Source organism: Ambystoma mexicanum, chromosome 8 (assembly GCF_040938575.1).
Source record: "Ambystoma mexicanum isolate Mex_15411 chromosome 8, UKY_AmexF1_1, whole genome shotgun sequence".
In the NCBI taxonomy this organism is placed as follows: Eukaryota; Metazoa; Chordata; class Amphibia; order Caudata; family Ambystomatidae; genus Ambystoma; species Ambystoma mexicanum.
The window spans coordinates 438,343,588-438,356,307 of NC_090929.1; the positions used below are offsets into that span (position 1 = coordinate 438,343,588).

The 12,720-nt window shown below is 49.9% G+C and overlaps 1 protein-coding gene across 2 annotated transcripts in view; it reads right to left on the bottom strand.

The window, feature by feature from the left end:
• UBE4B (ubiquitination factor E4B) overlaps positions 1-12,720 on the bottom strand; it is a 2,401,822-nt gene that overhangs the window by 1,115,268 nt on the left and 1,273,834 nt on the right. For both annotated transcript variants that reach the window (XM_069609995.1, XM_069609996.1), the window contains one exon: positions 2,854-2,953. In XM_069609995.1, coding sequence (XP_069466096.1) covers positions 2,854-2,953 — 100 coding nt within the window. The remainder of the gene's footprint in view (positions 1-2,853; positions 2,954-12,720) is intronic.

Below are 12,720 nucleotides of genomic sequence, written 5' to 3' on the forward strand. Positions count from 1 at the left end.
TCCAGAGGAACGAAAAGGACAGACGGTGCTGTTGCAGCATGCCCGGGGCACGGGCCATCTCTGTGTTGGTTTTGATGGCCCGTAGCGATTTCCAAAGAGATTGTCCTCGTCTGAACATCCTGCTTAAAGTTGGTGGCATTCAACCAGCCACGACGACAAAGGCAAACCCTGTTCCCCATTTGGTGGAACCCTGTGTCTGCAATGTCCAGAGCCAAGTTGATGGCATGGTCCGACACCACCTCGCCCTCTTGGAGGATTTCCAATGCCTCGACCCGTTTGTCCTCGGGGAGGAATTCCAGTAGCGGGGCCATCTTGTACCATAACTCCCGGTCATACCTGGCCAGGATCGCCAAAGCGTTCACCGCCTTGACTGTCGTAACCGCAGAGTAGATGACCTTTCTATCCACGGCATCCAAATTCTACCCTTTCGCTGTCCCAGGGAATGGAGGCCGAGGTGGATGACTTCTTCTAGGCAGCCGCCGAGACCACCGAGTCTGGTTACGGCTGTGACTGTAGACACTTGGATGCAGACTCCGGCACCTGGTATTTCTTCTCCAGCCAGTCTCTTTTCGCTGGGTCCGAGGTGGGATTTTTCAATACCGCCAGGCCCTGATCCCAGACGTCACCCAGGAGAGGCCCCACCAGGATGGTTTTACATTTTGCCTCGGATCAGGGTGGGGGAAGGCGTAGTGTAGAGGGAAGGTCCAGTCCACCAGTAACATGTGCCCCAGTGCGTCGTTCGCTGGTAATTATCTCAAGCAAAACTGCATGCACTTCCTGTTCGTCTCCATGGCAAACAGATCCACTGTTAGGGTACCCCAGAGCGAGACCGCCTTCAGGACTTCCTGGCACACTTCCCACTCGTGTGAGATTGTGCTATGCCTGCTCAGAGCATCCGACAAACCATTCTCTGTCCCCGCCAGATGAACAACCGAGATCCGGTTCTCCAGGAACCAGAACCACACTTGCACTGCCTCTCTGCAGAGGGGGAAGGAGCGGGTTGCCACCTTGCCTGTTCTGGTAGTGCATGGCCACGGTGTTGTCCGTCAAAATCAGGACATGCTGCTCTTTGAGAGACGAGGCGAAAGCCAGGAAAGATGGATCTCTGCTTGTTGGCCTGTACTTCCCCGTAAAGTTAGAGTTGGCCAGGGGAATGGAGCAGGGATGTTGCCACAAGGAGGCTAGAGGGTCTGCTATCGCTGGATGTTATGCTCAGTTAGAGGACCTTGAGCCAGAACGTCCGTCAATTCGTAGCCCTGAACAGGTGCTGAAGAGGACTTCAAAGCTAGGATGTCTACTACCCGTTCCATCAAGGTCCTAAATTTAGCATGGGTGTGCGCATAAGGCTGACTGGCTGAAATTCGACATCTGGAGACGTGTCCAGGCCGCAGGCGTCGTGTAACTCTGGGGCTAATGCCAACAGGTCAACTTGGCTGTCGAAAAGATCACCACCCCTTAAGCATTTCTTTTTTAAAATGTTCCCATTCTTCTCGAGTATTCGGCCCAGCCGAGGGCTTCCCTTTTTCCGACGACAGGTTGGACGGTGGCGTTGCTTTTCTTACGTGACAAAGACGAAGGAGAGTGGCTTCTCGAGTGTGACCGCTTTTTGCTGATGTTTTTCCCTCTTCTTTTCTGAGGTGGGCCCCTCCGTCTCAGCTTCGGAGGACCGGACCAGCGACCATGCCAGAGATTACCGGGGCAGTCGGCCCAAAGCCAGTTTGGTGACCTGCTCACGAACGGATTTCGACTGCATTTTGGAGCACGACACACAACCTTCCTTGTCGTGATCCGCACACAGACTCCACAGACAAATGTCATGCGGGTCAGTCACCGACATTTTGCACTGGCAGTCGGTGTACATTTTGAAGCCCGAAATCCGGTATGTGGACATCGCAGTTAAGGTTTTATGAGAGAAAAGACGAAGACTCGATGTTGTGTTCCTGAAGCGCGTGAAAAAAAGTAGGTATCGGCGTAGTGACGTGGTTTATATACAACGCCTGACGTCAGGTCCAGAGCCGACGATCGAGCACCGAGCAAGACAGATCAATGGCCAAGTCGAGGTCCACTACGACCCCTGTCGAAAAAGTTTCCGAGCAGCAGAGATGGATGAGGATATTTATCTGATGAGTAATCTGCAGTAGAAAAGCAATCCACTGAAAGCATGATTTTGACCCTCTCTACGGAGGGGAACATTAGTCCTGGGTAAAATCTCAGTGTCTCCCTGTTCACCATAATAGGGTGGCCTCCCAAAATCTATCCCAAGGGTACCTTTTGGCAATCCACCTTAACAACTGCCAAAGAATTCTCATTACGTTCTGTAATGTTTGTGTGTTTTATTTTGCGTTTGTACATTATATTGGTACTAATTGACAAAACATGGTAATTGAAGTAAATGGAGCCTTCAATCAATCAGGCAGTTACTTAAAGAACGTTAATGACTACTAGCCAAACTGCCCACATCAAGAAAACAGCGTACACAAGGGACTTTACAGCCATGCCCCATGAAAGACCCCTTTCACAATAGTCATTGAAAAGAAATCAAATAATAAAGGCTTCTAGTATGTCAGACCCTCTGTCGAAGTTATATGACATGGGCTACTTGAGGTTTTGTCATATGTCCCTTGAGCTGTAGACAAAGGTGGAAAAAACAAACTGCTTAATGGTGTTTTGGAAGGTTTCCCTGAGGCAAAATATACATAGTTTGTTCACAGCTCCGGCTCTGAGGCTATGTGATAAAGATAATTCTTTCTGCCCATCCAGGAAATTTGCCACACTTAAAAGAATGGAAAACATTTATCAAAGAATATGCGGCACAGACTCTAAAAGCTTTTGCAGAAAATGGAAGCTACATACCTTGAGCTGAGATTTGCAGCGTTTCAGCATTTCTCTGTGCCGCACAGCCAGCGGAGAATCTTTCCACTGGGTCTCAGTATTCTTCAGCTCCTCCACAGTCCTGTGAATCAGAAGCAGCATATGTTACAGATGACAGAAAAAAAGATAGTGGATGTAGCTCTGGGATAGAGGGGGTGAAACAGGGCCCCTTGTGCAAGGACAAATGTATCTGCAGCAAACCCAATACGACAGCGTCCATTTCAAAAAGCATTCTATTTTCCGATAGTCCTCTTTAACTGAACTAATTGGAAAAACACTAATAGACCCGCTTCACAGGAATTAACTGGTTTCATGCATGCTGGTCCAGGAGTGCTTGGAGGTCATTAATCCCAGAATTTGAATGAAATACTGCTGAAGCGATAGAGGAAAGAATGGTCTCCTCTGAGCCTGTTGGCATTAGGGGCAATAATAGAATCAAGGAGCGGTTTTACGCCACAATGTATTTTTACAATGGCTGTTCGCACAGATATTCCACTCCAGGCACACGCAGTGGATTGTGCAATGCTAGGCAGGGCAAACAATGAATGGGTCAGTCAGTCAAAAAGAGAAATTACCTTACCGTAATGTTCTTTCTATGGATTCTTCTCCTGCAGACTCCTCATCTGATATTCTTTCCAGCTTTGCTGCTTCGGAAAATATTCGACAGGGGGCGTAGTGGACCTCCACCTCGCCGTCGACCATCGATCCGTCTTGCTCGCCGTCTGCTCGTCTGCTCCGGACGTGATGTCATGCGTAGTATAAGTAGCACATCACTATGCCCCAACCTCAGTTCCCCCTTTTTCTAGAGCCCAACACACATGCATAGGAAAACAGAGAGAACAAACAGGCTAATGAGCCCTTTAACAAGAAAGTAATATGGTCCTCCCAATGGAGGAACAATTGAAAAAGAACACTAAAGATAGTGTCAGAAAAATGTTTGCTTTAAAACTGTGACAGGAAGACAGAAAACGGACACAGAGGACCATCACCAAGTCAAAGTGAAATAGGAAGATGCACACCAACCACCGACTTTGTGAACAGGGATGGATGGGAGGGGAGATGAGGAATTTGTGGGAGAAGAATCCATAGAAAGAACATTAACAGTAAAGTAATTTCTCCTTCAATGGATTGTTTTTCTCCCGCAGATTCCTCATCCAATAGACTCCCAAAGCAGTAACAAAGGAGGCGGGCAGAAAATTCTATCAAAAATGTTTGCAGCACTGTCCTGCCAAAATGTGCATCACAAGTATGAGCCACATCCAGGCTATAATGCTTTGCAAAGGTGTGCAAAGTTAATCATGTCGCAATGTGACAAATCTCCTCGACTGGGAACCCCCCCTGCAGTGCGGTGGATGCAGAGACCCCCCTTGTGGAATGGGCCCTGATGCCTGCTGGTAATTCCTACCTAACTCAATGCCCTCTTAAGGTCTAGACGATGGAACCATTCCTCCTGCTTAGAAGGACGAGGAGTAGGATAGAAGACAGGAAGGCCTATGGACTCTGACAAGTGAAATTCTGATACAACCTTGGGGAGAAAGCCAGGCCTTACCCCGAGTGATAGCTTCTCCCGGAAAAAGCGCAGGAAGGGTGGCTTACAGCATAAGGCCTGTAGCTCACTCACCAGCCTAGCAGATGTAATAGCCACCATGAAGGCTGTTTTCAACGAGAGAAGCCATAAAGGACAAGAGTGCATAGGCGCAAAAGGAGCCGCCATCAGAAATGTAAGAACCAGATTAAGATCCCAATCTGGGACAAAGGGAGTTGGCAGAAACTTACTTAAAAGACCTTTCAGGAATTGTGCCATTACCCGGATCATAAAGAACAAACCTTCGTCCGGGGATCTCTTGGACACAGACAAGGCCGCCAAATATCCTTTGACTGTGGTGACCTGAAAGCCTGCAGAGGCCAGTGACAGAAGGAACTCCATCACTGTAGTGGTGGTGCAAGAGATGGGGTCAACCTCACGTTCCCTGCACCACACCTCAAATATTCTCCATCTGCACACTTACAAATATCTTGTAGATGGTCTGCATACAGCCAGCAACACCTCAAGTACCTCTGCGGAGAGGTCCCAGTCATCATATCTCATCCTCTCAAGAGCCACGCATTTAGATTGAGGGATTCCGGGGTCGGATGGAGTATCCGGCCTTCCGACTGGGTTAGGAGATCCAGACGCTGAGGCAATCAGTGAGGTGGACAGATAGACAGATCCAAGAGGTCGGAGCACCAGGTTCTCCTCGCCCAGTCCAGGGCGATCAAGATCATGGTCGCTCGAAACCTCCTTAACCTCCGGTGAACCCATGGAATGACGGGAATCAGAGGGATGGTCCAATCCACCGGAAACACATCCCCCAGTGCACTGTTCGCTGGGAATTCCCTCGAGCAGAACAGTTCACATTTCCTGTTGGACTCTGTTGCAAACAGATCCACTGCTGGGGTATCCCAGAGAGTGAAGACCTCCTCTAGGACCTCCTGGCACACTTCCCACTCGTGTGAGACTGTGCTCTGCCTGCTTCGAGCATCCGCCAAGTTGTTCTCTGTGCCCGCCAGATGAACTGCAAAGACTGAGCTCCTGTTCTCCAGCAACCAGAACCAAAGCATCATCGCCTCCGTGCAGAGAGGGTGGGAGTGCACACCACCTTGCTTGTTGAGGTAGTGCATCACCACTGTGTTGTCTGTCAGAACGAGGACATGCTTTTCCTGTAGAGATGGGGCGATTGCTTCCAGGGCTAGCCTGATAGCTCGCAACTCCAGCCTGTTGATGTGCCACCTGGCTTCTGTCGATGACCAGAGGCTGCTCATCTGCAAATCCTCGCAATGAGTGCCCGAACCTTTCAAGGACACATCGTGACCATTCGGTCTGAGGCCAAGAAGGCCAGAGGGTTCCCCCGCCAAAAGACTTTTGCGGTCTGCCCACCAGGACAGACCGTTGACCACTGACGCCGACACTATGAAGAGATCCAACACAGTGCTGAGGTACTGAGACCACTGATCCCTCAGTAATCATTGCAGGGATCTCATGCGCAACCTGGCCTCTGGCACTAGAAAAATACAGGAAGCCATGAGGCCGAGAAGACGGAGGAAGGAAGCCGCTGATCTCTATCAGCGGCTTCCTTCCTCCGCCTTCTCAGCCTCATTGTTCCGCAATAAATCCACCATCTGTGTCAAGCTGACTATTCTCTCCTCGGGAGGGAAGGCCTTCTAGAAGGGACTGCTCCCATGAACTGGAGCCGTTGGACTGGTGTCATGTGGGACCTCTAAGTTTAGGGAGAAGCCCAGCCTGTGCAGCAGTGAGCATGTGTCCTGCAGATGGGACAAGATCTGCAATACAGACTTTCCTCAGATCAGCCAGTTGTCCAGATATGGAAATACGTGGACTCTGGATCTCCTAAGGTGAGCCGCATCTACCACCATGAGCTTGGTGAAGACCCTTGGGGCGGAGGTAAGACCAAAGGAAAGCACCTTGAACTGATAGTGCATATCTCCTATTGTAAACCTTATGAACTTCCTGTGCTTTTGATGGCTTGGCACATGGAAATAGGCTTCCTGTGAGACTATGGACACCAGCCAGTCCTGAAGTTCGAGAGCGTGGAGAATCTCTCTCAACGTCACCATCCTGAATTGGTCTTTCCTCAAGAACTTGTTCAAGGCCCTGAGGTCCACAATGGGACAGAGACCTCCTCCTTTCTTGGTCACGAGGAAATACCGGTAATACCAACCCGATCCTCTCTGTTCGGGAGGTACCTCTTCCACAGCACCCTTAAGCAAGTTCTCCTGGAGCTCCTGTGCCGGTTGGATTGGAGGTGGGGGCGGTCTGTCCGGCCATTTTCTTAGAAATGGCAGACAATAACCCTATTGAATGAGCTGTAAAGCCCAGGCATCGGAAGTAATTCCCTGCCACTCAAGCAAGTGCTCCGTCAAACATCCTCCAACCGGTGTGCTGAGAGAGGAGAAATCAAAGCAGCTTCGGAAGCTGCATGTTAACCTTTAGAAGCCACATCTGCCTCTTCCAAAGCGCGAGAAACACTTCTACTCTTGCCTGGCCGGTGGGAGAGGCACTCTTCTGCAATAAGGAGCATAACTCCTGTAGCCCAGTGCCCTATAGGTGAAGCTAAAAGCAGGTTTGGCCAGCTGCACAGCGAGGCTTAAGGATTTGGCAGCAAGTTTTCATTCCTTGAATTTTTCTAAGGAATCGTCGGCTTTGTGGACGAAAAGAAGATCACCCCCGAAGGGCAACGCATGTCCAAAAGTTTGACTTGTACATTAGGTGAAAAACCAGAGGTTTTCAAGTAGGCCTGCCTTCTCAGTGTTATGGCCGAAGCCATACATCGGCCCACACGGTCGGCGCTGTCCAGGGCAGTCCGCAGGAACTGCTTGGCCACTTCCTTCCCCATCCTCCACTAGCTGTCGGAAGCCCTCGCACATCTCTCCTTCTGGGAAATACTGGGCAGCATTTGCCACTGCTGCCCATAGACCGAAGGAGTATTTTGCAAAACTGCTTGCCCCATTGGTAGCTTTTAGGGCCATGCTACCCAAAGTGAATCCCTTCTTTGCCAAAGCATCTACTTTTTTTGCTTCTCTGTCTAGGAGCCTGCAAAACAAGCCCTTCTGGGGAAGGGTGAGAGGAGAGGTATGAGGGGTCTCCTCTAGCCAGCCTGTGCTTCCCAGAAATGGTGGAGCTTATGGGAGGAATGGAACATGGGTTTTGCCAAAAAGCTGTCAAAGGATCGGCAATGGCCGGGTTCAAAGGCATATTTCGTTCAGTGGCAAGACCTACCTCTAGGATGTTGCTAAGGTCATAACCTTGTGCAGGCGCCACTGTTAAGTGCAATCCTAGGGTGTCAATAACTCTTTCTACCAGAGCCTTGTATTTAGATATATTGTGAAGATAGGGCTGGGACTGCTGAAACTCGAGGTCAGGCGAAGTGCCCAGACCACTGGCGTCTTGGAGGACGTGAGCTTGTATAAGCTTATTCTGGTTGCCAAAATAGTCATCCCCACCTGAAGTCAAGAACATCGGGTCGACATCTTGGTCAATTCGGACCGGGATGTGGTTCAAAGACTTTGTTGAGAACAGTGGATGTCGAAGGTTTGTCTTCTGGCACCAGCATGGTGGATGTCGGTGTCGACCAAGGTCGAGACGCTATGGCATTGACATCCTTCGACGCACAGGAGTAATCCGGCTTCCACTGCATTTCTTTCGACGTCGAAAGATTTATAGGCACTGACATAGTCGGGACTGGGGCACTAGAGGGGTTGGGTACACTGAATGGCGCTCTTGGTTCCGAAAACATGCTGCGTGGGGGTGGGGGGTGGGCAGACTTCAGTGTGCTGCTTGAACATTGCAAGCATCGAGGATTTTAAATCCTTCCACTCTTGGCGGGTGGTAGGCCCTGCTGACAGCTTACCATGTTCCGTGGACAACTCGAAATCCAGACAATGGCGGTGGCGCCTTTTCTTTTTTCAGGACCAGGACGAGTGGCTTCTCAAGTGGGACCTTTTCTTCTTCCGCCGGTGTTTCTCGTGGTTATGCCCTTCGGTTTCGGCCTCTGAAGACTGAACCGCCGACCACGCCAGCGATTTTGAGGGCGGTCGACCCAGAGCGAGTTTAGCAGCTCGGTTGGGAAGGGATTTCAGCTGTATTTTTGCGCACAACGGACAGCAGTCAGTCCCATGACCCATGCCGAGGCACCAGAGACACAACTCGTGTGGATTGGTGAGTGACATCTTGGTGCCACAACCGGAACACATTTTGAAACCCGACACCCCTGCGACCGACATCTTGTGTTGAGGATTTATCAAAAAAAATTGAAGGTTTTTTGACAAAAGCGTTGAAAGAGTCGAAGCTCTGTCTTCCCAAGCAGTGTGTTAGCGTGCAGAAACAAGGAACTGATGTCGGGCGTTGTGACGTGCTACTTATACGATGCCTGGGAGGGCAGATGGCCATGTCCAGCAATTCTGATACCACGTTCTCTGGGCCCAGTCCAGAACAATCAGGATCAACGTGGTTCTGAACAGGCACAATCTCCTGAGAACCAGCAGAATAACGGGGATCGGAGGGAACGCATAAAGGAGATTGATCGTCAGCACGTCCCCTGGAGCGCCCTGCCGAGGAGATTCCCTTGAGCAGACCCACTTGCACTTCCTTTGACAATGGAGTCCCCAAAAGGAGACCATCTCCTCCAGAACATACTGGCAGAGCTATTTGTGGTAGGCCGAAGTCTGTCTGCTCAAGGCATCAGCTGTGACATTCTCTCTTCCGGTCGGTTGAGCCGGTGTCAGAGACACTATTCTCCACAGCCAAGAACCACGGTCTCATTTCTTCTCTGCACAGGGGCAAGGACCCCACACCAGCATGTTTGTTGCATGTCCACTGGGTTGTTCATCAGGACCAGCATAGTCATGCATTTCACAGAGGGGAGGAAAGTGACCAGCGACAGCCATATCGCCCTGATCTCCAACAAGTAGATGTGTTCCCAAAACTCTGCAGGAGACCACAGTGCACTCACTGTCTGATCTGGTAGGTGAGCACCCCAACCAGTCAGATATGCGTCCATAAGCACCATCTCCTGGGAGCAAGGTTGACAAAACAAAACACCTCTCAGCAAGTTGTCCTGTATGGCCTGATGGGAAAGAGTTCTCTTTTTGCAACTTTCCCCCCATAGTCCCCATCGACCAACTTTCTTTTTGTGCCATTGCACTCCTGCTCACAGGCACTGTAACCAGTTATCTCTCCATGTAAAATGTTTACGAAGGACTGCCGCGGGTTAAGGAAGATGATCCTCCCTAACCCGCAGCAGTCCTTCTTAAACAAGTTGTGGGAGAAGGAATAGGTTACAGCGCCTGCCTCTCCTTCAGAAGTGTGCTGCAGATAAAAAAGCAAACACCATTCTTCCGTGCTGTGTTTACTTTCGTTATCTGCAGCACACACATTAAAGGGAGGCAGGAACCCAACTGAAAGGCAAAATGCAAAGGAAGTGATTGCTGTAAAAGAGCCGATTAACAGCTGATAAGTGGCTCTGTTACAGCAAGCCCTGCCTTTGCATTTTGCCTTCCATTCGAGCTGCTCCTTTGAAGAAGGAAACACAACACCATGCTGTGTTAATTTCTTGAAAAGCGCGCCCGACAGAAAGGCAGGCAATGTCGTTGATAAACAGCTATCAATTGTTCTTCAAGCTGAGGGATTGTTGCCCCCCTGGAAGGGTGCCATGCCCCACTGGGGGTGGAGGGGAGACGCGCCCCACAGTTTGAAGAACACTGCCCTAGGGGCTCTGTTCGGGAGGAAGTGTAGAACCATCTTCCTCGTCCCAGTGGGACCAAACAGAGAAATGAAACATATTGGGTGAAAGAGCACCCCAAAGAAATCAGAGGAGAGGTAAGGGTCTGGGACCCAAATGTTGAGAGGTTTGGAGAGTTATGCATACAAGAGAACGCCTGGCAGGATAGTGAACAGGCCTTAGAGAGACATTCTGAACATGAGAAAGGAGTCTGGGACCCACATAGCCAGAAGAGAAGACCAGGGGGAAGAGAGATATCCTTTGGCAAAGGTCAGAAAATTACCAACAGAAAAAAGAAGCATTGTTTAGCCAAAGTCAAGAGAAGACCTGAGGAAGAGAGAGATATCCTTTGGCAAAGGTCAGAAAATTACCAACAGAAAAAAGAAGCATTGTTTAGCCAAAGACAAGAGAAGACCTGGGGAAGAGAGAAATATCCTTTGGCAAAAGTCGAGAGAAGACCAGAGGAGGGAAGGTATATCCTCTGGTAAAAATCCAGATATCATTGTGACTGTTAAAAGAAAGCCTGGAAGAGGCTTGGGGAAGGGAGACATTTTCCCCCATCTGTGTAGAACTATATAGAAAGGCAAGGTGACGACAGGGGAAGGAGGATATTCCCCCCATCACTTACAAACTGCCTAACATCATTCAGAAGGAAGGAGCCACCCTTCTGGAGTGAGGGCATAACCTGTTATATAGTTTTTCTTTTGAAGTGTAAGCGATGGAAATAAGTTTGGGTCAGAGGACAGTGGACTATTTACTTTTGATGGACGTTCTGACATCCTTCGTTTTATTTGAGGCAGGGAAACTCCTCTTAGTTATAGGGACAGGTTGGGCTCTTCCTTATTTTCTGTTAAATACAAGTTTATGCCAACTTTGTGTCCAGAGTTTACTTCTGCACCCTTATACATGACATGCCTTTTGAGGAATCACACTTGTTTGGGTCCCAAGCCTGCTTACATGATTCCTTGGTTCATCTAGGGACAGTCTTCTCCCAAATTCAGGATGGGGGAAAAGAGAAACCTATTCTCTATATCAGTAGAAAGTTATTTCTCCAGGAGAGGAAATACCAAGGATGTACCATGAATGAGCTGGGAGGGCTTTAGTCTCTAAACCCATTGACAGTGCCCCGATTGTGGACATTGGTACATCTGTCGATAACCCAATACCTCAAACAACCATGCAGCTGGCCTGTGTTCTATCTGTTTTGTTTCAGAACCACAAATGACACAAGGCAGTTGCTGAGAAATAGAGCGGACTGCGGAGAGAAGCCACCAGGTGAGATAGGGCCTCAGAATCTGGATTAAACATAACCCCAACCTGATTAAAGTAAAAGCAACTTAACACAGATCAGCATGAACAGAATGCCGAACGAATACCACGATGAACAAGCTGTGGGGCTGACACAAAGCTATGCGCAAGAAAAGGAGGCAGGCCTAAGAGGGATTTTAAAAGCTGTGCCATGCGATGACCCAACCCCGGGAAAAAGAACAAACTTAGATTGGCCCACTTAGTCAGGTGAGACAATGGGCCAACAGGGGGGAAGAGAGAAGTATTGGAACGAGAAGGAATGGTTATAAAAGACAGCAAGGCTGAGACAGAATGCAACGAGTTCGGGTGAGGTTAGGTGGCATGGAGTTGGCATGAGAAACCAGGGCAACAACAGCAGCTGGAGCAGAGCGTTAAAGAGTTTGTGGCAGCGGTAAAGGCTAGTACAGATATGGTGTTGAAAGCGAGAAAGAGTGGTACCAAGTTGAGAGAGTGAGCAGTGACTGTGAGTGTGTGTGGGAATAAAAATTAGGGGTGGGAAAGTTGGTGAAGGTAGAGGGAAGTGAAGGTGACATGCAGAGGGTTGAGAATGTGAGGAGAGAAAGAGAGGAGATAAAGAGTTGGAGGTGAGGGGGGGAAATCATCGAGGACACAGCTGGATGATTCCTCAGTGAGCTGATCCCATAGACACTAAAACCCCTTAAAAGTGGCTAAATCGGATTCCGAGATTGCGGCCGGCAGAGACAGACGTGCGTAGGAGAGCTCCGTCCCCACTGAGCTGCAACATTAGCCGACAACAAAGCAAAACGCACACAATCGCACACTGCAACAGTGCTTCAGCCTTATAGCCATCAGGAACTCTGCCCAGGCAAGAGACGACTCGTCAGAGCTGGGGACGTGAGGCCAGGACGCTTGCAGCAAGTGAGGTGAACGGCGTACTGCGAAGCCGGTCCTCAACAGAGTTGACGGGGCCTCTCGGGTTGTGGGAGAAGGCGAGCGGAAGAGCTGGGAGGTTGTGCCCCACAGCGAAGCCGCATGCAGTAAAGAGGCCTGACACATAGTGGGGGCAATCCCCATTGAGAGCAGCTGTGGGGGAGAGACAGAAGACTGCAGAAGCTCCGGCTGGCTTGTGTCGGACCCCTGCCCAGGAAAGACAGTCAGTGGGAGACAAGTAGAGCGGGACACCGGGTGCCAGGTCACAGACCCATGAGGGACCTGGAGATACAAGCTCGCCCCCAAAGTTGCTGCTGGACACCTCACCAGTAGTGGGGGGCAGCAGCTGAGGACGTAAAGGACCGGCGGCAGG